Genomic DNA, 23,644 nt, shown 5'->3' with positions numbered 1-23,644 from the left:
CCATTTAGTTTTTCCTAAAAATACATTTTGGGGTTAAAAAATTTTGGTACGCCGCCAAACTTGAGAACAAGAACAACCGGCGCTTCAGATCTTTGAAAATTTGAACCCTGGAGCTGAAACGGTGACCAAAATGAACATTCCTGAACGGCTCTGAAACAACTTTTTACCCAAACTCTATGGGGATTTCAAGACTTTTAGAATTTGTGAAAAATTTTGATAACTGACCGAGTTACAGGGTAAAGAGTGGAAGTTTGAGAGTTTTACGCTTGCCAATATTTAAAGTCTTCCTTTCAAACTCAAACTTCAAACAAGTTTTCTTACATATAGTGAATGTGTGAATAATACATTTTAAATCGGCGCAATATTAAGGGTTATGTAGAAAATTTCTACAGACAAAATACTGTTTTCTTCAAAAAAAAATTACAAATTAAATCTACAAAGGAAACATTGATCGATTACATTTGTCTTGAAAAATCGCCTTTTCAACCTTCAAACTTTTATGACTTTCAAGTTTCTCAACCGATTTCAATGTTGCAAAGTACGATTTTTAGACAAAATCACTCACTTTAGAAAGAATTTTCAATAATCCAAATCGGGCCCACTTAATTATAATAACAGCATTATATTCATAATATGCCTGCCATTCCCGTGCGTGTTTTCCATCACACAAAGTATTTATTTTCTTAAATTGTCTATTAAATTAGAAAAATTATCATTAGTCGACATAAAGCCCGCACAAGGGGGTGCACTCGTCCTTCAATAATTAACCCTCTAATCGTTCATTAACTAGCCAAATTTTTGTGACGAAAATTCCACTCAATTACCTACCTACGCATATTTTTTTGTTCATCCTTATTAATTGTTCTACAATTTTTAATTAATTTTCATGGATTTCTGTTATAGTAATACTCTTATTTCATATAATTCACCAATTTTCAACTCAGTAATCAACACAATACCCCGAATGATCTTTAAAACTCTCTTTAAGGAGCTCATTACGCTGCTTGAAATCACGCCTTTAAAGTTGAAATTAAAATTAAATTTTTATTTATAATAAACTCATTTTATATTTTCCGTTATTGAGAAAGTAATTTTTGTCGTCTTTCATAAAAAAAATCCTTTTTTTCTATCATTCACAACCATTGCGTAATTTTTTAAAATGTGTAAGTATAGATATATGTATTTGTTATTTTGCAACGCTGAACATTTTGACTAACAATTTTGAGGCAAATACAACATAAAACCGACGTTGATTATGTAATTAATTAATGTAACTCTAGCGATTTTCTAAATAACAAGCGGTATAAAAGGAACAATTTAAATATTCCATTGAAACAATAAAGATATCAAATATTACTCTTTGATAGATGATTACTCTCTGATTTATTTGTTATATAATGTTTTCAAATTTGCTTTTAAATAATATTGTTTTGCCCTGTATATCTTATATTCGATTTTAGATTTTACTGGTTCCTTTGCGTTTTTTGGCAATCGCTTATTGAATCGTTTTATACTTATGACTTTGTAATGATTTTTATTATTAATTGGTTTGTTTGTAAATTATGTTTTGGTCCTTACTGTTTTACTGTTATCTTTGTCTTTTAGAGCCTTCAGCATGATCGAAGAAAAATAACGTTTTATTTTCTGCCGTTTTTTATTGGCCGATAAAGCCAAGCACCTAAACATGTTTCACCAAAAAGAATAAAATTACGAGTTTTGCAAAATGCTGCAAGCCTTAAAAGTTCAGCGATTTTTATATAGAGCTTCTAAAAAATTATGTTTTATGTCAATGTGAAAACATCTTACATCTATCAAAAATGTGAAATTAAGGAAAGTAAAACAATATTTAACAGTATAGAATTGTTTTTTTACTTAAAAATTAGAGACTAACAATTGACATTTAAAACTAGGCAACGTTAACTGGTAATAAGCAGGACACAGATGGAGGGAACTACATAGACTTACAGCTACAGCAGTAGAGACATCTTGCACTTTCCTTCCAAAAGTTGGCTGCTAAAACACCTGAAAGCATTAAAGTTTAGTAAATAAATAACAAAATAATGTATGTGTTATGTTATGTTAATGTTATTACGATTTAACTACCATGTTTTCACCCGTTTACAGATTTTAGTTCTAGCTGCAGCTTAGCTGCGGCAAAATCTTGAAGGTTTTACAGTTTTGTAAAGGAAGGATTTTTTTTGAATGGAAACTTTACTATTCCGCTGGTAAATTAGCACATTTTTCAAGTGAAGTAACGGTAACTGTTGTGTGAAGTTACAGCTCACTTTAAAGTTATTTTATTAAATTCTTCTTCAAGAGAGCGCAGCTGAATTTACTTACTTATTTGGATGTTCTTTGTACAGATAAGCTGGCGCTTCTTCTAGATTACCACCAACCTCCATGGACCTCTTCATGAATATCATGATGACTGTGATGGGTTTCAATCGGAATGAAGATCTTCTTAACGACGGGAACTGGCACATGCACTGGTACGTGAACTTTTTCAATGTGATGATGATGGACCGTATGATGGTATGATGGCACAATAATCTTCACGTGTTTACTGTAAAGAAAATCATATAGGGTTTCAAATGCATTCATCCTAAAGAGCAAGTAATAATAAATAATTATAAATTGTAAGGTTGAGAAATTCATTTGTCTGATTGGGAAAAACTAGATGAAAAGACCGAAAAGAAAGATTTTGAAAATTTTGGAAGGAGGAATAGGTATTATCAGAAATTTCGAAATATTTTCATGAAAATAGTCACTAATGTGTAAAATGAACAACACAATGTTTGAACTCAATGAGTAATTGTTGAGTTAAATATGATAAATTAGAACTTTTGTCTTTGAGTGAAAATAAAAATAACAGAAATACACATAACTAGTAGATATGAAAATTAACTTCAGAAACTACAGTACGGTAAAATTAAAACTGGCGATAAATAAATTGGGTGTTAAACCTATATTTTTAATTATTTATTAATAATTAATAACTTACTGGGATGAATATCCTGGTGCTGCACATGCCAAACCAAGGATGACCGATAGCATCACGACCTAAAAATCAGAAGATTGTTTTTAAACGGCTGCTGAAACTTTGTCAAAATTGATTAGACAAATCTTCACTAAATAAAAAAGTAACCAAAATAAAAAACTTACGAAAACCCGAATGGAGATCATGATAATGTCGTTGATAATCTAATTAACCAGGTCACTAGAACACCAGAAAGTGATACCGAACATGCCGAAATGATTCAGTTTATATATGAAGTGGCAGCATTTTCCCCTACCGAATTAGCTGCATTATGAGTCCAAACTGGTATCAGGTATTACATAAAGCCGAAAATTCCTTTTTAACTTACCCGAACAAAAATACATTTTCGTCAGATTGGTTTGTGTGTGTGTTGTAAAGTGAGAGTCCAAATGTGGCAATTTTACTTGACGGAACGCCATCGGTAGTCCAAGCACGGGAAAAGACACTAGCTATTAGGCGATGTGTTTGTTTAATGGACATTAATTAGGTTCGATTAATATGCATTATTTTTAAATTTGCTTTATTCTTTGTTTACGATTGTGCAATGGTGAGTAAAATGCTGTAATTTTTGCACATCAGGAAGCCGCCATTGTTGCAAATTGCAGTTTTGCTTAAAAAAGCAATATGTCGAAAAACAGTTTTATTGCATAGAGATTTATTATTATAGCAATTGAACTCAAATTTTGAGATTAATTTGTACTGTTTTTTTCTTATTTCTAGTCACATTCTAGGAAACTGTGGGAAACGAAATCAATATTTATCATTTAATTTAAGCGGTTAAGTTAAGTTCATTTGGAGCATTTTGTTCCAATTTTATTCCAGTCAGATAAGACTTTAAAAGGCCTGTTTCGGGTAATAAATAGATGAAGGTAGAAGATTATTGCAAGTGGTTCGGAAAGATGTCAAAATAGTGGGACAATAGTTTGAGCCCGATTTTCGGCTGTGGAAGATTGTTTAAATAATTAAAGAAAGTGCAAAAAACCGTTTTTTTGCGCACAACCTTGGAACATTTCATGCCATTGAAAAACAGTTTTATAATTCTTTTCAAGTATTATAAATACCTACAAGATGAGACAAAGTAAATTAAAATCCGTTCATTTGTTTACTCGAAAAACCGAAATAAAAAAACGCCGATTTAAGGGTTTTTATCAATTATCTATAATTACTTTAATTTTGTTTAAAAAAATCGTACTATAACTGTATACTGTAGGAAGGTCTTTGTATACTTTAAGTAAGTGGTATAAATTTTAGCTTAAAATATTGATTTTTCGTTCATTCCTATTTGTTGTTAAAAAAATGCTCTTGCTAGATTCTAAATAAGTTTTTTTTGAGACGTCGGAGCGACTGCTCTAAAGCTATATTTTACTCGTAAAGAGTTATACTACAGCTTACAGTAAACGAAAAGTTGATTAATAAATGGTAAATTGTTTAAACATTAAGTTGAAAATTCAACCGCGCCAAACTTCAGCCGCGGGGCAACTGCGAGCCCGGCCCACACAGATTCCTGATTTTCAACTTAATGTTTAAATAACTGACCATTTAGCAAAGAAATTGCCCTTTATTGTACGTTGTGGTATAACTCTTTACGCGTAAAATACAGCCTCAAAGAAGTCTCTCCGACGTCTCAAGAACAAATGGACAACATAACAAAAGGCAATGAACAAAAAGGATTGAATATTTTAAGCCAACGTTTATACCACTTATTATTACAAAGGCCTTCAAAAAAAGTTACAGTGATATTTTTTGAAGCAAAACTAAATCAATTATAATTTAAAAAAAATCAGTTTTCGTTTTTTGAGTAAACAAATGAACGGATTTGAATTTATTTTTTGTCTCATATTGTAGGTATTTCAAATATTTAAAAAAAGGTATAATTTTGTTTTAAAAACATCGACGGTCCTGAAGTTATGCGGAGAAAACTGTTTTTCGCACTTTCTTGCTAACTAAATTTTTTATCCGACTGACTATTTGGGCATTTTAAAATAATTTCTTAAAATCTACCTCGTATATGTCAAAACATGTCGATTTGCCTTTTTTAATTGTTTTCTCTATTTTTTAAGTGTAAACCTGTAAAACTGTTTTTCAAAATGTATTTCAGATGATTGTTTCATTAGCAGCTTATTGAACTTTTTTCTAAAAATGTTTATTTTCGAAGTTTTCTTCGCTGCAATACTTTCCAAAATTCCTCAATGCATCTTCAGATGTTTTATGAAAATTCCAGATCGGAGAAAAACTTCATACTCGTCAACAATGACTTTGCGTTTTCTGAAGTAAGCCAAGTTACATAAAAAGACATAACCGTTTATCTTAAACTCTCTTTCCTCTGAATAAATTTCAGATCTCCTTCCCGAACTGACCTTTCAATATTTCAGCTGTAACCAGATGCCCGGATGATTATCAACATAGTTTTATAATCGGATTGTATTTCTTTGGTTGGCATACATTAATGCAATAATTAATATTTTACATAACTTGATCCAACGTTTATTAAAAAAAAAAGGATTGAAAAAAGAGTAACGAATATGAATATTGAGGTTTAAGCAATATGACAACTATTAGTGATAACGGAAAATTAAAAATTCGTGTTACAAACTAGCAGGAAAAGAACATATGATCGTTTGAACCAAAAAAAAAATAGATATGGGTGAATTTAACAGTCATATTGATACTAGAGCTATTTTGCAAACTGCATTTTTTACCAAAAAAAAATAAATTTTAAACTATAAATTCAGTTAATAAGTTAAACTCCTAAACGCCATCCAGTGAAGACAAACATTGTTGCTTAATATCGACAAAGTTAGTAATAGATAATGGTCATCTCAAAAACAGTATGGAAACGGCACTTTTTACAAAAATAAATTAAAAAATATTAAATCAGTCAATAAGTTAAAGTCTAATAAAACTAAAATAACATTTTATTTGGCAATCACATACGATTGATGCCATAAATTCTAAATATTTGTGTAAACGACGGAACTCTTATGAAATAATGAATATTTCAATAACGTTTGAGCCTATTGGACGAACCAAAACGATTTCCCGCTTTAGTTGTGTTCGATTAAATAAGCTGAGAATGAGAATTTTATGTAATACAGGCCATTTTGACTGAAGTAATACTCATCTGAATATTAAGACATGAATATATTAGGCAAAACACCATCGAGAATTAATTAAAGTAATCGATTACTTAAGAAAAGTTTCCACAGTTTATTGGTTATAAATAGTGGATAGCTCGTTTCCAACTTGTGGGTGTTCATTTTCTGATATTTTAGAACTTCCGAACGTTAGAAACGTTTTAGCTTGCAATTATCAAATTTTGAAATAATTAATATCTTTCACAACTGGACCATTTGGTTAAGTTTTTTTGCGAAAACTTAATTATTACTCGAAGTGCATCGGCTATTTTACTGTGTCAACAGGCCAAAAACTGAGATAATATTTGCAATAAAATAATTTTAATATGGCATTCTATATTGTCAAGAAAATGGTTAATTAATGAGAAGTTTCCTATTTCGCATTAAAAGAGCTTTGCGGCCATTGATTGCAACTGGTCCGTTTTTCGGGCGTTCAGACCGCCATCGAAAGAATTTCTGTTGGTGAAGGTTTTCTCTGAGAGGCTTTTACTTTTTTTCACGAAAGCTCAAAGCTTGGCATTTTTTCCACTTCGGAAAATCGGCTCTTAATTGGGCTTGTTTTGAGGTAAAAAGTGTGGAGGATTTCTGAAAGCTTCCAGTGTAAATAAATTCGTCTGTAGCTTTGCTTTCTTAAGAAACTTCAATTATATTGAAACCTGCCTTCCAAAACTGGAGAACCGAACGCTCTTCAGTTTTTCAAAACTACGCGCTTTCTCAGTAAAATCTGACTGTAGCTGCGCAGTTTTAGTGAGTTTCCGGTGTTTCCGCAATCTGCGTTATCCTCACTATTTCAAACTTTGAAAATTGGCCATTCACTAGGGTTTGTGCGATGTGAATAGTATGGATGGATGTTTCCGAAAAAAATCTGCTATAGTCTCAATGTCTTCTTGAAGCTCCCCTGTCGGAAGGCGACTTTCAAAAACGTGCAATTTTCTTTTCCCGCAATTTTTTTAATTTTCAAAATCATTCCTTAATTGAAGTCTTCACAAGCCAAAAGACGGGAGTGTTTAAAAAATAGACAAATCCGGCTATGCTTTCTGCGGCTTTGGGAACTTTTGACATCTTAAGGCTCAAAACCTTCGTTTCTTCTGTATTTTTGAAAAATCGACGATGAAACTCAATTGAGCTCGTTTTGAGATGAGCAGTGTAGATGATTCGAACATCAAACTTTGCGCTGTAAATTAGGCTGTAGTGGAGAGTGAGAAGTGTATCGGAACGCAAACTTTCCAGAACAAATCTGGCTGTAACATCGATGTTTTAGAAACCTGTATTCGAAAAGCAAAAGTCCGTGCGTTTTCCAATTTTTTTCAAAAAATTCAAATTTCAAAAGTTTTTCAAATTAAAAATTCGGCCCTTCATTCGTTTCGTCTTGTGGTGAAGGGTGTGGAAAGTTTCAAAAAAACACTTTACTGAACTTATCCGGATGTAGTTTTACTGTCTAAGAGTTGCTGGCTTCTAAAGTCGATAATATTTGCTTTCTTCAGTTCTTAGAAATTTCAAAATCGGCCCATAATTGCGCTGGTTCTTATGTGGAGAGTTTAGAAAGTTTACACAAATTTCTCGAAATAAATCCGGGTGTATTTTAGGAATTTTAAGAAACTTGCGGTGTCTGAAACCTGCTTCTTTCTGAAATCTGCACTCTTTCATCAGTTTTTTTATGTTTGAAAATCTGCTGTTAATTGGCTCGTTTCGAGGTGAGGTTTTAAACAAACATTTCCGGATTAATCTTTAAAAGTTGTCGATTAATGGCGCTCGCTTTAAAGTGAAGAGTGCGGAGGGTTTCAACAAGCTAACGTTCCCGGATTAATCCGCCCGTAGTTCCCGTTGATTTACGAACTTCTTTCATATGAACTATAAGAACAAGAGCACAGAATTTTTGCATTTTTGGGATTTTTTGAAATTTTAAAACAGGGCCTTATCTGGGCGTGGAACAATGTGGACAGTTTCAAAAACTTCTTCAACCGAGCTTTCTTCAGTTTTAGAAAACTACACCGTTTTCCAGTAAAATCGCTGTGGCTGCGCTGCTTTAATGAGTTTCAGAGACTTCCTTCACTAACTCAAAATTTTAAAATCGGCCATTGACTAGGGTTCTTGCTAGGTGAATAGTATGGATGGTTTGAAAAAAAATCTGCCATAGTCTCAGCGACTTCCTGAAGCTCCGCCTTCGGAAGAAGAAAAAAGGAGCAAAAAATAATTTCTAGCGGACAAATCCGGATATGTTTTCTGCGGCTTTATGAACTTTTGACATCTTAAAGCTCAAAACCTTCGCTTTCTCCTGTATTTTTATAATTTCGAACCGGAACATCAATTGAGCTCGTTTTGAGGTGAGGAGTATAGATTATTCGAACAACAAACTTGCTGTTGCAAATTAGGCTGTAGTATCCACGCTGCAAGAAACTTGGATATTTTGCTTTTCTTCATTTTTTGAAAGCTTCAAATTCCACCCTGAATTGCGCCCTGAAGAGTGAGGAGTGTATAGGATCGCAAACTTTCCAGAACACGTCTGGCTGTAGCTGCTCTGTTTTCGAAAACTTCCTGGTTTAGAAACCTGCATTCGAAAAGCAAAAGTATGTGCCTTTTCCAGCTTTTTTAGAAAAAAGTTTAGAAAACCGACCTTACCGCAGTTATCCGACTGTAGTTTTACCACGTTTTACTGTCTTTAAGAGCTGCTGGCTACTGAGCTGGATACAAACTTTCAAAATCGTCCTATAGTTGCGCTTGTGCCGATATGAGGAGTATGGAGAGAGACAAAAAACAAACTTTCCGGAATAAATCCGGCTATAGTTCAGGAGTTGTAAGAAACTTGCGGTTTCCGAAAGCTCGAAGCGTTCGAAAGCTGCACCAGTGCTCTTTCTTCAGTTTTTTTAAGTTCTGCCAGAGAAACTGCTGTTAATTAGACTCGCTTCAAGGAAAGGTTTTAAGAAACAAATATTTCCGGATTAATCCGACTTGAATTTCCACATCTTTACATACTTTCAACAGCCGAACACTGCATTCGAAGCCCGAAACTGTCACTTTTTTTTGAGTTGTTCAAATTTAAAATGCGTCGATTAATTGCGTAATCTTTAAAGTGAAGAGTGCGGACGGTTTCAAAAAACAACCATTCCCGGATTATTCCGCCCGTAGTTAGCGCTGCTTTTCGAACTTGTTTCATATGAAACATGCGTTCAAAAGGCCCGAATTTGATTGAAAATGAAAAAAAAAATTGAAAATTCGAGAAGACTCGATTTTAGGGAAGATTGAGAGTTCTAGAATATAAGATCTGGGCCAGTTTTGTGTGGAACAATGTAGACGGTTTAAAAAAAACGCTCTTCCCTGGTAATATCGGCGCTGTAGTTTGGCGGTTATAAAAACTTGCCATATCTGATACCTACAGCCGAAAGTTCGAAACTTTTAGTTTGTCCAGTTCTTTGAAATTTGAAATTCAGGCTTTAATTTGATTAGTTTTGAGACGTGAAGTTTCAAGTGATTTTTGGTTTATTTGCCTTCTTGAAATTTCAAAATCGGCTCATTATTGGGCTCGTGACAACGTAAAGAGTGTGGAGGGTCTCCAAAAACGACCGTCTTATTATTTATTATCTCCACAAGCACATTTTTTTTTCTTGCAACCATCTTCCAGTAAAAAAAAGAAGTTACAAAGGTTCTTTTTCCTGCGATCCGTTTTCTTCTTCCAAAGATTTTCTTTTCGGCAAAAATTTGCGGCTCAAAACCCACTCCATATTAAGGAGTACCTGACCGAGAATAAATATTTAAAATGAATAACCCTCAAATAGCTTCAGGTGTTCGTGGTGAAAATAGTATATTACGGTACAAGCGACGGAAGTTCCGCCACTGCTTGAAATTGACTTCATGCACAGCACAAGCTAGACAAGAGCATTTTCTTTTACACGAGAGATTTGCTATCCGCAAGACCCTTGTGGTCAACAAATAATTTCTGGTGGTGCCAATATCATATTTAAATCACCTCATAACAAACTTCTACTCTATAGTTAAACCATAGAGTCCTTACAAATTTAATAAGCTCCCATTTGTTGCTTAATTGGCAGTAGGAGAGTGCGACTCCTTATGATATCCTTCCATAGCGAGATGGTTCAGTCAACCAAAGAATGTTACGCAAATAAGAAAAAATCAAATGTCGAACATGCCTCCTTTTATAAGCGTTATTTGGTATATGTAATTGACTAAAAATGTAATTCGAACATAAAGTTATATCTGTATATATTTGCATCAAGCAAACACCCGATTAACTGAGCAATTAATAATTTTCAGAACTCAATTCACGCATTAAACAAACATTTAGCAAAACTACAAAGTAATTTAAAAGGCGTTTACCGTGGCAATTTCACTCTCAGTCTCAATGTCGTGCCGGAAGGGAAAGAGAAAAGAAGTTATTATGTTTTCGCAAACTTGAAACGTAATCTTGAACCAGTCGCTCCAATTACGCAAAAAGTGCAGCAAACCGTATTGATATTGTTTTATTGCTGCATAATTACGCAACTGTAGGTTCAAATGCAACCGATTTTTCCCAATATTACTGAATTCGCTTTGGGCGTAGATCCGACATACATTTCCTAATTAGTCGAATTTATTGTCTGTGCTATGGCTTACATAGCTATCTTATTCTAATGGCTATTTAGCCTTTTTGTTCATATTTTATTTTATTACTTATGATGATTTTATATACGCTGCAATTGAACAAATTGCGTGTTTTATTAGAAATAGTTTACAAAATTGATTTAATCAGTTGATCTTACTTGCCTAAAGCTGTGCTAAACAAAATAGACGTTACACTGACCAATTTCGATAAATTTGGGATCCGGATAAATTCTGATCCATCAGAGCGAGTTCATTTCTGTCCGAAGCGTTATTTAGTGCAATCCTTTTTCTGTTAGCGCGTGTACTTTTCAAAAAAATTAGTGGTCTATATAAAGTTTCTACGGAATGGTAAATGAAACAATGCAAAATTGGCGAAAGTTCCACTTGTTCTCAGTTGGACACGAAGACGGTTTTTTTAGATCTCATCACCTCATGCATTGCACGAGGTTTAGCTCGAAAAAAGTTTTCGAACTTTTCGATCATCCCGTTTAATTACAGAGTGGTGGCAAAGAAATGAACAGGTTTTGGCCTTTTAGGGATACATTTTTTTCTCTTCAGCCGATTTTCAAAATCTAGGGTTTATGGTGAAGTTGGATTAGCGAAAAAAATTCCGTATGTCAAGTTGTATAAATTAACGACATATTTGAATCTGAACTTAACTTTAGGTGAAAGTCTGCTAGAATCACATATTTCGGTGTGAATTTTCATTTGAGCCATTATTCATGCAACTTTCTTCTCTTATCTATCTTCTTGTCATGTCTTAGCATGTCTATGAAGATTTCGCTTCATCATAGGCTCAAGATCCTCAAAATCCATCAAAGAGCAGAAAAGTTACAGCTACAAGACCAAAACTAAAACAGGATTTATAGAAACCACCCTGTAAATAGAAGAGATATTTATATCTTTAAACATTTGGCGCTGAAATCCAAAAAACATTTTTTATGTCCAACTAGGAGCATGCCGCGATAGATATTTTAATACGTGTTAATAAACAGCACTGAATTTTAAATAGTATACACAAGGAAGTAAATGGTCCCAATTAAGTGAAATAAAAAATGTTTGGAATCGCAACATTAAAACCCGTTAAAATCATAAATAATTCCTATTCATGCTTGGTTCCTAAAAGTTTATTTAATAAAATTACAAAAATTTTAAATTACTATTTACAAAACGTCCTGGTTTTCACTCATATTTTCTGCTGATTTTTCAAAGCACCTTTCAAGCTTTGTTACAGTCCAAATATCAATTATTTATAAATAAATATTTTCCTAAACTACCAACATTGCAAACTAAAAGGCCTGCTTAAGGCCTATGAAATTTATATGGATATCGTTGAACTATTCTCCTTTTCTTGATTGGGCGCTTAGTTTCATGGACGGAATGATGGGCATTTCTCTTCTTCTTGTAGAACGCAGAATTTTCCGACTCCGACCAGACTTCGTCTTCGTGATCATCATCATCATCTTGAATCACAATTGAATGATGGTCCTCTTTGGGTGGCTCTTTTTCAATAATGATTTTTTCCTTCTCGTGAAAATGATGATGGTGTTCGGGGACTTTGATTATTTTCGTGTGGTAAATTGTCTTGATTTTTTGCGGCACGTGAATTCTGTGATGGACGCTGAAAGCATAAAGATTATTAGATTTTTTTAAGATAAAGAATTGTTATTCAACAGACGGTTAAACAAACAAAGTGTGTTTCCTTTCCCAACATAATTTAAATTAATTAAAAGAAGACGGATGATATTAAATGAAAAGATATGTTACTCAAAGGAATGCGTAAAAAATGTCTTCAATATATCATCAAAATTAAATTTCATGTCAATTATTCTCTAAACATGGATTCTCCTTTCCAAATTTTGAAATCTGTTGATAATCGAAATGGTAAGCGTTAAAGTGAAATGACCGAGTTACTAAAGTTACGTAAACATTTAAAGGCAAATAAGGATAAGCATTTCGAGACCATTTCCAATTATTTGGTTAAAAATATCATTAAACATGTAAAGAATGTCGCTTTGCGTTCTTTATAGGACCATTCCGATGGTTTTAAGGCCGTTCAGGAATTTCTATAGCAAGTTCTTAGAAGAAAAATCTTTAGGCAAAGTTACACATATTGGGTCAGAAGACATTGTGGCCACAAGTGTGTTTTCGCACATCATTTTTAAAGTAGCCGAAATAACTTTCTTTAAAAATCTTTGAAAAGATACAATGGAATTTTTTTTAATAATATTGGTATTATGTCTGAAACATTTTTTTGGAGACAAAAATACGGGCATTTAATTGGATTCATTTGCTTGAGCAAGAATCCTTATTACGAATAAGACCTAACTTCGTCTGGGTAAACAACATGGAACTTCATAATTTTGTTCCTCTGTTTATCTGAATTTTATATAGATTTAAATTTTTTACGAACCATATTGAATATATCATGATTAGCTTTAATAGCTTGAAATATATAGAACAATTGTTGCTTTCGGTTTTTGGGCCCTGAGCGTGAACGAGTATCGCTTTAGTTATTTTCATCTACCGAAGTTAACTGGGGAAATTTAACTTTATTTTTGCAATAATTTGTCAAGATATTTTGTGAAACTTCAAGTTATTTTTAATGTTTCAAAATTAAATGAAAATATCGACAATACAATCAGTGAATTTAATGCTTTTGCCACTTAATTAGGCAGAAACGTCGATTCTAGTTCGGATAGTATCAAAAACCGCATAGATCTCGTTTACTTTTTTTTGTTGGTGCATTTTTCTATTTTCTATTCTCTTACTTTCCAATTTACTTTCTACCCATTTTCACATAAGTATATGTAACGAATAACAAGCCAATAAACTGAAGATGTTGTTTGGCAATTTCAATAACCACTTAGGAGAAAATTTTCCAATTTATTTAGTTAATTCATGTATTTAGAAAACCCAACTCTCGCTACGTAGTCAATAACAAAAATATAATGACTCGTTTTACAAATTTACCTACCCATTACCGATAGGCAACAGCATCAATTCGAAATATTAACATTAACATTGAAGTGGAAGAAGTCAATCTTACGCTTGCCATATGTTGCCTGGTCTTGTTAAAAATGGTCACATTATTAATTTCAATGAAGGGATTTGTCAATTGTTGCGTAATATGTGCAATAACTTTCGCTAAAAGAAAGTGTCTGTGTTGTTATTGCTTCTGCATATTTGAAAAATGTTTAAAGTAGCTTAAGTTACTAAAAAGTTTATGGTTTTTACTGCATGATCTTCTCCACTTCTTTGAAGTTAGTTGAAATTACATTGAATTAATATAAATGTTAAGATTCTCACTAAGATCAGTCACGCTCTAAGATCAGTTTTTTTTTCATATTGGAATAGTGAAATAATAATAAGATAAATATGTTGATTTCATTGCACTTTCGCAATCTTGCCTAGTTAATTTTAATTGTTCCTTAGTTGATTAGTTGAATTTTTATTTGTCTCTAGATTGATCTCTTTTAATTATTGTTCGATAATAGTTATACTTCTTCAGCAAGCAGAGTTTTTTTAGATAATTTCCTGCTTTTTAATTATGCCATGGTTTCTAAACTATCACTTAATTTGTGGACTGTTTGAATCTCAGTTTTAGGTCTAATGTGAATGTTTGTACTTACTGGTATGATCCACCTGCAGGCAGTGAATTTACCACAGCAAAGCCCACAGTTGCCATAAAAATTACCTAAAAATCATATAAGAAATAAGAAAAGTTTGTTTTCAGGAAACGCATAACAACAAAATTTAGTAATAGATATGAAATTAATAAATTTGGTTTTTTAAGTAACTCTCCAAAATCTATACCCTAGAACTGCTTCTTGCTAGTTATTTTGCAATGATCTTCAAATATAATAGAAGTTGCAGTAAATAACCTTTATTTGTTATGCAAAAGCGCTATCGACCTATACAGGTCTTTCGGTTTTATTCAAATTTATTTTTGCTTTATGCCGCTTTTAGCTCTGTTTATTTGAGCTAGGCAGCAATGAAGATCGTTCTTAAACTAACAGAGAAATATCAAAGAAGCAAAACTATTAAATCAGTCCATATCTAAATTATATACTTATTTATTAAGCACATTATATACATTATTTATTAATTTTACTTACAAAACTCTGTAATTAACCCAGGGCAAAAAGACCGATAGCATTTGCTAACAAATAAACATTTTTACTACAACTAAATCAGTTGCAAGATTTAAAAAATACATATTGTGCATAGACGATAATAGAATCGAATCGAAATCGTCGCTCTTTCGCATATGCTTTAGAAACAAAATTTGCCCAACATGTTTTTCTTATATCATTTGAAGCGTAAGGCGTAAGTATTTATGATATAACGAAAATTATTTATAGTACATTTGATTAAGACCGAGTTCTATGAGAGAATAAATTTCGGGCTTAGTTAAACCTGTCCTAGTAAATACTTCGAAATCCAATCATTCATAAACTGAAATAAATTGAATATTAGATACTTGTAGTAATCCACTTTAGCCATTACCAATATCAATTGTCTTTCGTCCATTTTCAATTTTAGTGCTTTAATTAAATGGACGAACACATATTTCTATCTAACTAATTAATCACTTGAAAATGTAAAAGATCAAGCATTTAGCTTTTACTGGTAAAACAACATCTCAACTGCCTTTCTTTCTTCATGTACAGTGCCAACATCTTTAAATTAAATTAGCAATTCTCTTGCGAATTTGATCGATAGAGATTTAGATACTAAAAGTGAAACACATATGTAATTAACAATTCACTGCCACACGAAATGTGGGAATGTAAAAAGTCGTGAGTTTGCAAAAATATTATTTTGCTAGTGAAATAGCATTAATCATATTTCTCTCTTAAAGTTACTCTTAAAATTATATAGAAATCAACCTAAGAATTTGTTAAAATTTAAAAATTTACATTAAGCGCAATAAGAAAAGATAAATAATTCAAGCAAATAGAAAAGTTGCTAACAGTGTCAGGACTGATATGAAAATAAACTCTCAAAAAGTATTTAAATATGATACCGAATAGAAAAGCAAAAAGAAGAAAAAATTACACGATCTTACAAGCACATACTTAAAAAATGCAGCTCTTTTACGCGTTTTACAAATAAAAATGATGAAGTTTCATGTTCTAGAGCATTATTTTATAAAAAAGTTATGAAGTAACTAAATATGGAAAACCATTTTATTAAGATCATTTAAACTAAAATAATTATTGAATTATTAATATTTTGATAACGTTTTTTGACGCTGAAGAAACTGAAGGAATCTTTAATTAGTTTTTCGTTTCAATTCGGCAATTTGTAGAAAATATGAAATTTTCTCGCCAAACTATTAGTGAAAATTTGGTGTTAATTACAATTTTCGCATTTTTTTGTAAAGAAAACATGTTCTAAGCGTGTGCATCTGCATTTCATATCAAGACGTTACCATCGGGTCTCAATCAATCAATCAATCAGTCAACATGTACAACTTTGGAAGAAATTGGCAAACACCGTATTTGTAAAAAGATAATTAATTTGCTCAATTGGACATCGATAAGTTCTAAAAGATCAGCTTTTAAATCGGGTTTTGCTTGATTGTAAGTTGAAACATACATTACTAAAATATTTGACGCAGTTCTTCAGCTTTTGCAACTAAGTTTTAATTTATTACTAACATAATAATATAAAAAGCAGCCGTGAGAAAGGCCAATTCCATTTAAACTCACACACCTTTTATTAGATACAAACTTTTTAAAACCCTTGCATTTGTTTAAATTTGTCGGTATCTTATATAATAAGATAAGAGCTAAATTAGCCAAAAAACCAGATCAAGTAGCAAATTCCAAAAAAAAATCCAAAATTAACAAACAAATCAATAATAGATCGACACTGGAAAACAGGACCATTAATCAAAACAATATAAAGTGATTTCTTAACGTCTGACAAATGGGCAACAGGTGCACGATAAACGAAGAATGTTAATTACTTACTCTAATAAGCGTCATGCTGAATCAAATATCCTTGAAAAGACACAAGACCAAGAAAACCGGCACTGACGATTTCTCTGGCTATTATCAAGAAACTCGTCTTATACTTTCCTATAAATAAATTCGGAACTAACTCTTATAGTGGGGCTGTGGCTGATTTTGCGAGAACAAACTATTTCCTGCATTAAGCTGTTATTTCGTAGAAAAAATTGAAATTTTTACTTTTAACGCACTGATTATGTTCTGGCAATTCTACATACAAATTAACAGCAGACTGATTTTTTTAAGCTGAAGCATTGCTATCTGCGGACTGATTGAATCTCACCGACTTCCGAGAGAAATGTTCAATCGGAAAGTGTTCTAGATTAATGCATGCAAAATTTTGCAGAATTAAATTTCAAACGTTTAACAAAGTTTCAAAACGTTACATGGTTTTTTTTGTATGTATATGCTTCTAAATTATCAGAAAATTGTATTAAAGTGTTTTTATTATGCCTCAGTATGCCCAAAAATAAATCAAATAGGAATACTTTCATTACTATTACTATTTAAACCGATTAAAATTAAATTTAAATCAATGATTTTTTATTTTATATTTAGTTGTAAATAGCTCCGTTAATCGTAACTAATAAATTTGTTTAAATAAGTGATGGGCTCGAAGTCTAACTGAGTCTTTTTGCTTTTTCTTATAACTTTTCATCTGTGTTAAGGAAATTTAGGAGCTTATTAATTAATTCCCTGCTCACATTGAAAAATTCTTCAAATATTAAAGCATCTGGAAAAATTTTAATATAATATAAGTAGCTTTCGAATTTAAGTTTTATTTTATTCAGTATGTACCTAACCATTCCTATTATTAATCATTAACATATTTTGCGTATGAATTATCTTTAATTCAAAAGAAATTCCTGGGTTCCAGTCAATTTTTCTGTTTACCATTTAAAATGTCACAAAAACGTTTCGGTGTTTTTCTCCACCATCATCAGTTTGTATGTATGGTTGTTTCTTCCTTCACATTTGGCAAGCCACTGAGGAGAAAAACACCGAAACGTTTTGTGACATTTTAAATAGTAAACAATAAAATTGACTGGAACCCAGGAATTTATTTTGAATTAAGTTGAAATACAGTCAGGAAAATATACACAATGAATTATCTTTAATACAAAAAATTACATGGATGCTAACAGAAGCAAATAAGCAGGAAAGTTCATCAAACTACAGTAAACTTTGCAACCTTCAACAATTTCTATCAAAAACAGCCGGAAAAAATAAAATGTATACAACAAAGTAAATTTTGCTATTGTTGCATATCGAAAGAAAGTCCTGCTATTATCATTGATCGTGTCTATCTAAAGTGTTTCCATCCGTAAATCAGAATAGATCAAGCAACGAAATGTAGTAGAAAATTACATGTTATTCTAGGAACAATTACATGTTAAATCGAGCATAATGACAAACTACTGCGCGGAAGAAACTTTCTGCATTTTTACTACTCAAAGAGAGACGAATTTACTTTCTTTGCAATTAGAATACGTATTTTGCATAATTGTTAGAAATATACGCTTTACTGCCATTGTGCGTGTCAGTAGTTTAAAGGTTTTCCAACTTTATCTGTAGAAGTAATATCAGACAAAGGACAGTCAATTAATCAAAATTTGCTAGATGTTGCCTGAGCAAAATGCGTTAACTTTTCCTTAATTCTACAGAGATTTTTTCTTCCCTAAGTTGGGTGAAAATTTGCCAACATATTACAAATCAATATTGTACTATTTTTTATTAAAGAACAATGAAATACTATTTTTTCAGTCCTGCAGGCGCCAAACCCTTTTCCCACCACCCAAATAAATAAACCATTCGTATAAAAAATATAATAATTTTATTTAACATAATTAACATCCTTAAACGTAATATTTACAGATATAAGTAATAACAACGGACACATTCGCAACCTAATATTTACAAAAAGATGGTATAATATACAATCACAATGAGCTACAGCGGCATTAAGTGTAGTTCTGACCTAAGCAACTTTAATTTGATTATTTTAGAGAGCATTTAGTGTGGTGTTTTTGGGATATCTGAACAACTTTAAGGCGAACCACTTATAAATATGAAGAATTAAACCTGAAAATACATACGCAAAACCAAAAATATACACTCAAACAATGTTTTAGTAGACAGTCCAAATTATAAATTTTCCAGTATGCGCTTAGAGTGTTCAAATTATTTATATTAATACTGACACGACTTGAAAGAACTTGTTTAGAGGTAGAGCTATTTCCGATCCCAACCTCCTCCATGTCCGCCTCCTCCTCCACCACCTCCGTGGCCTCCGCCTCCTCCATATCCTCCACCACCGCCTCCGTATCCACCGCCTCCACCTCCATGGTGATCGTCGTGACCTCCAAATCCGCCGCCTCCTCCTCCATATCCTCCTCCACCACCGCCTCCATATCCACCTCCTCCAATACCGTGATCATCATGGCCACCTCCGAGTCCGCCGCCTGGTTTAATTTTTTCTATGAATTATCGAGTTCTTATTACTTAAGGAAATTGTTAAAGTTACCTCCTCCAAAGCCACCGCCTCCTCCGTATCCGCCCCCACCAGCTCCATGGTCATGACCGCCTCCAAAACCACCGCCTGAAAGCACAACTTATTTTTTTATCTGAGGTATTAATAATTTATTTTACTTTAGCACGAGTTGTGCTTCAAAACTTACCTCCTCCAAAGCCGCCGCCTCCTCCACCTCCGTGATGATCATCGTGGCCTCCTCCAAAACCTCCGCCTGAAAATACAATTTTGTTTCAGCCTTGTTAAGTGTTTTATTTTTTTTTCTGTTTATTTCATTATCTAGTGGAATTCTACCTGTGTTCATGTAATTATTTTAAAGAAAAACAGAATCAGCCAATTAAATGCTGCTTGTTTCGAGCGAGAACATTTTTTTAAGCAGATTTTGTAGATTAAATTTAAAATTTGATTGTATTTGTTTTTAATGTTAAGGTTAAGGCTAATGGTTATTGGTGTTGAGTTTAATAAATTTGTTGCTTTTTAAATATATTTCTTTTTTTTGTCTACCTTTATAGGGTTTATGCACTGTTTAGAAATACTAATTTAAAAAAGGCCAGATGAAAAATGAAGCATTCGGTACAGCATCTTGAATCATTCATCATAATTCAGCATATCACTTAGCAGTCATCCGATAAATATGAAATACATTTTAGCTAGCAAAACTTTGAAACATCTTTACTTTTTCAATTCAAGTAAATGTTTTTCCGAGCTGTTACGGCGTTTGGGACTGCCGTTTACTAATAGGACTTAATGTGAAAATGGAATTCTCAAAGCCAAACAAGAGTGTTGAGTAATTTTTTAAGAATAGAAACAATTCAAACCTCCGCCAAATCCGCCGCCGCCGCCGTAACCTCCTCCGCCACTTCCGTGGTGATCGTCACCTCCGAAGCCTCCACCTAGAATGAAACAAAATGTATAACAGTCAATAACATATTTATAATGAAATTCATAATTAATTTTGAATAGAAAATATTTTCAGAAGAAGTCTTACCGCCTCCGAAACCACCGCCGCCTCCATATCCGCCTCCACCACCGCCGTGGTGGTCGTCACCTCCAAAACCTCCTCCTACGGATACACAAGAAACTGTATGAACGCAATTCAGTTTGCTCATGTAAAGTAAATTTTATTGGCATCAAAAATTGCTCAAGAACTTACCTCCGCCAAATCCGCCGCCGCCTCCATATCCTCCTCCACCGCCACCATGGTGGTCGTCTAAACCTCCACCAAATCCACCTTAATTTAAGAGAAATCGTTCAAAAGTCAAATAGAAAGTAGTAGTAAATTATCAACAATTTAATGTTAAATATCATAAAATTTTAAATGTAATAACTGAAAATGAACAGCCGTAAAGTACCAACCTCCGCCTCCAAAGCCTCCGCCGCCTCCTCCATGGTGATCATCATGGCCGCCGCCTACTCCAAATCCTCCACCTCCTCCATATCCTCCACCTCCTCCATATCCTCCACCTAAAAATAATAAAAGGTTTTCATTGCGGGAAACATTAAGCTATTGCATCCGCAATCTTATCGAGAAAAACTGCAAATGTCATGCGATGGAGAAGTAAGTAGTTATTGCTTGAAAATTTCTCAAAATTCAGTTACCTCCACTAGGTAGAGGATCTCCACCGTGTAACTGAATTAGTTGGATATCGCCACCACCGCCATGACCACCTCCATGGCCTCCTCCATGTCCTCCACCACCACCATATCCTCCACCTCCACCATAGCCGCCTCCATGACCACCGCCGTGACCACCTCCATATCCTCCGCCTCCTCCTCCACCACCTCCATGATCTTTCAACGCAATTGTATAGGTTACACTGTCTCCATGGCCACCTCCGCCTCCTCCTAAAATTTCAAATTACTTTGTTAATTAAAATTTGTTTTTTTTTTGCTTCTAGTAAAAAATGCAGTGTACCTCCTCCTCCGTAACCACCGCCGCCTCCATGATGGTCACTGTGACCGCCACCAAATCCTCCATCGCCAAATCCACCGCCACCTCCAAATCCGCCGCCACCGTGGTGGTCATCAAATCCTCCACCGAATCCGCCGCCTCCTCCGTAACCACCTCCACCTCCGCCGCCGTGGTGGTCTTCAAATCCTCCTCCAAAACCTCCTTAAAACCAAAATTTTATAATAATTTTAAGTTTGCTGATGTTGCCTTATAGGGAGTTCTACTTCATTGAGAGTGAATCACCCCCTCAAAACCTTTTGCCTCCGAGAATTTTTTCTATCGAAAAATTAGCTGTTACCTCCAAATCCACCACCACCGCCTCCTCCGTGATGATCATCGTGTCCTCCGCCAATTCCTCCACCTCCTCCATATCCTCCACCACCTCCTCCTCCTCCGCCATGTCCTCCGCCATGATCATGAATCACTATTTGCTTAACGACTTTGTGGCTGGAGGCTGGCTCGGGAACGTGGATTTTAATATGCACACTGTAAAATAAAAATGTTCATATTTCCTTTAAAGATTGTTTGCATACGGTGTTCTCGAAATTTGTTTGTCATTTTTTTCATAGAGCATTATTTTTTGCGGTAAAAATAAAACATAAAGTTTTGAACAATGTCGCTTTTTCTTGCTTCTTCTTAGATTTTCCTAACTTGAGTTACCAGTAAAGTAACTTTGATTTAACTCCGAACTGAACTTGTATTTTCGTTGTGATTTCAGAAGCAAAAAATGTATTAAACAACTCGAAGTTATAGCTTAAAGTACCAACATTTATAGAAGTTCATATTTGGTGTTCAATAAAAATACTTTAATGCATTAGAAAGCGCCTTTTAAATGCCTTGCTAATAATGACTCTTAAGGCGCTTCATTACAAGTATCTTACCATTTATGGGCTTCTTTTGAGTCAACAATGGGAGGAAAAACCCGTGAGAGAATCACGTAAATTTGATTCGTAATTCAGCGCAAACTTTCTTTCTTAATTGCCTTGGGGATCACCAGATTATATATGAAATGTTTGCTTCTGTTTATAATTTACCGTTTAAGTTATATCAATTTATCCATTTGGCAATGTTTTGCCATAACGACTGACTTTAATTTCTAATTAATTTTTTAATCACTTACACTGCTTTAACCGATAATAAGCAGTTGGTAGAAAGTTGCTGCTCTAGAACACATGTGTTGAAGTTTCTAATTATTTCGTGTTGTAAACTTGATAATTATAAGTTACGAATCATAGAAACAGGAATTAACAATTATCATCGATTAGCTGCAACGAAACATAAGTTTCCGCAAGGAAAGTGAAAACGTGACAGATTTTCTTTTCTACTCGTATCTTTTGCTCGTTGTTGGCGATTTTATATTATTTAAATTATAATAAATTATAATCTATAGAGCACTTTTTAGTTTAATTTTATTTTCAAAATTTAGTGTTTGATTTACCCTGCGGAGCTATTGAAAAATGAATGTTAAGGAAACTTTATTTGCTTGCAGTGCAGGATTTGCATTTAAACATTTCGAAAGTCATTCACAATTTGCATAATTATTTTGCGAAAAATTATTCGGTATCTAACTTTAACAATTTTGTTGTTTTCTTTGATTTCTAATCAACTAAAACTAAATAATTTATTAATCGTTATAAATTAGTTTATAATTTTCCTATTAATTTTGAAAAGTTAAGCTTAAGTTTAATTCTGGTAAAAACTAGTGAAAATATCAATTAAACTTACTGTTCTTTCCCACCAAAAGTAGCTCCGGAATAAACCACAACCGTACAAAGCAGTAGTGCGCCCTGAAAAAAATGTTGATTGAAAATTGTTAAGGTAAATAAAATGGTTCAAAAAATGTATCTAAACTAGATCGAAAAACAAAATTAACAGTTAACACATTTTTTTAAACAGCGACTTTTAATTTGAAAAACTATTTACTATTCTACTGTGTAAGTAAAATAAAAATGTATTAAATGTGGAGTTGATTGAGAATTGAGTAAAAAATAATGTTGGCAAAAAAAATCGGCTACATAAACAAGACACAACTAATCTTCACAAAAAATAAAAACTTACAAAAATAATTGAAGCCATGGTGCGTATGACTCTGGGCGCACCTTCGCGTTTTTGCTCGCTGAATGCGGTGACCAAAGAAATCCACCTCGGATTTATATAAATGGCCAAAACAAGAGACAACACCCCGTATAATTTTACTTAAGATGTGGGGATGGGAGCAGTATGACTACTTAGTAGTATTTTCGCGCGCCTTCTTACTATATCTTCTTAAGTACCGCAGTGTTGCACAATTGCATACTTAAGACACTGAAGATGGTAAATAAACAACAAATTTTCTATTTGAAAATAGAAAATTGTGAGAGTGTTTATTTGCCCCAT

The 23,644-nt window shown here is 33.2% G+C and overlaps 3 protein-coding genes and 2 long non-coding RNA genes across 5 annotated transcripts; 1 reads left to right on the top strand and 4 right to left on the bottom strand.

Moving 5' to 3' along the window:
- Window positions 1-1,845: 1,845 nt before the first annotated feature.
- LOC125505453 lies at window positions 1,846-3,262 on the bottom strand. Its single transcript, XR_007282178.1, has 4 exons — window positions 3,163-3,262; window positions 3,002-3,060; window positions 2,341-2,563; window positions 1,846-2,022 (listed from the first exon to the last, which is right to left on the bottom strand). It is a non-coding gene; the product is annotated as an uncharacterized LOC125505453 (long non-coding RNA).
- Window positions 3,263-3,393: 131 nt separating this feature from the next.
- Window positions 3,394-19,723, top strand: LOC125505454. Its single transcript, XR_007282179.1, has 2 exons — window positions 3,394-3,584; window positions 19,442-19,723. It is a non-coding gene; the product is annotated as an uncharacterized LOC125505454 (long non-coding RNA).
- On the bottom strand, window positions 9,606-17,153 carry LOC125505452. The gene is made up of 3 exons (XM_048669245.1): window positions 16,749-17,153; window positions 14,400-14,464; window positions 9,606-12,388 (listed from the first exon to the last, which is right to left on the bottom strand). Exons 1-3 carry the CDS (start codon window positions 16,761-16,763, stop codon window positions 12,070-12,072), a joined length of 399 nt encoding a protein of 132 aa, XP_048525202.1. The 5' UTR covers window positions 16,764-17,153; the 3' UTR covers window positions 9,606-12,069.
- LOC109536192 (glycine-rich protein DOT1-like) lies at window positions 18,599-23,481 on the bottom strand. The gene is made up of 9 exons (XM_048669243.1): window positions 23,327-23,481; window positions 22,994-23,055; window positions 21,567-21,754; window positions 21,233-21,430; window positions 20,674-21,162; window positions 20,306-20,548; window positions 19,466-20,210; window positions 19,312-19,386; window positions 18,599-19,249 (listed from the first exon to the last, which is right to left on the bottom strand). Exons 1-5 carry the CDS (start codon window positions 23,342-23,344, stop codon window positions 20,909-20,911), a joined length of 720 nt encoding a protein of 239 aa, XP_048525200.1. The 5' UTR covers window positions 23,345-23,481; the 3' UTR covers window positions 18,599-19,249; window positions 19,312-19,386; window positions 19,466-20,210; window positions 20,306-20,548; window positions 20,674-20,908.
- LOC125505401 (glycine-rich RNA-binding protein 3, mitochondrial-like) lies at window positions 20,113-20,706 on the bottom strand. Its single transcript, XM_048669142.1, has 4 exons — window positions 20,670-20,706; window positions 20,471-20,548; window positions 20,306-20,380; window positions 20,113-20,210 (listed from the first exon to the last, which is right to left on the bottom strand). The coding sequence occupies exons 1-4, from the start codon at window positions 20,704-20,706 to the stop codon at window positions 20,113-20,115; spliced, it is 288 nt and encodes a 95-aa protein (XP_048525099.1).
- Window positions 23,482-23,644: the final 163 nt, after the last annotated feature.

This window comes from Dendroctonus ponderosae, unplaced genomic scaffold (genome assembly GCF_020466585.1).
Source record: "Dendroctonus ponderosae isolate FM_Combo_2020 unplaced genomic scaffold, Dpon_F_20191213v2 Dpon_F_20191213_8, whole genome shotgun sequence".
Taxonomy (NCBI): domain Eukaryota; kingdom Metazoa; phylum Arthropoda; class Insecta; order Coleoptera; family Curculionidae; genus Dendroctonus; species Dendroctonus ponderosae.
Note: the sequence above shows the minus strand (reverse complement) of the source record. Positions and strands in the feature narration are given on the sequence as shown.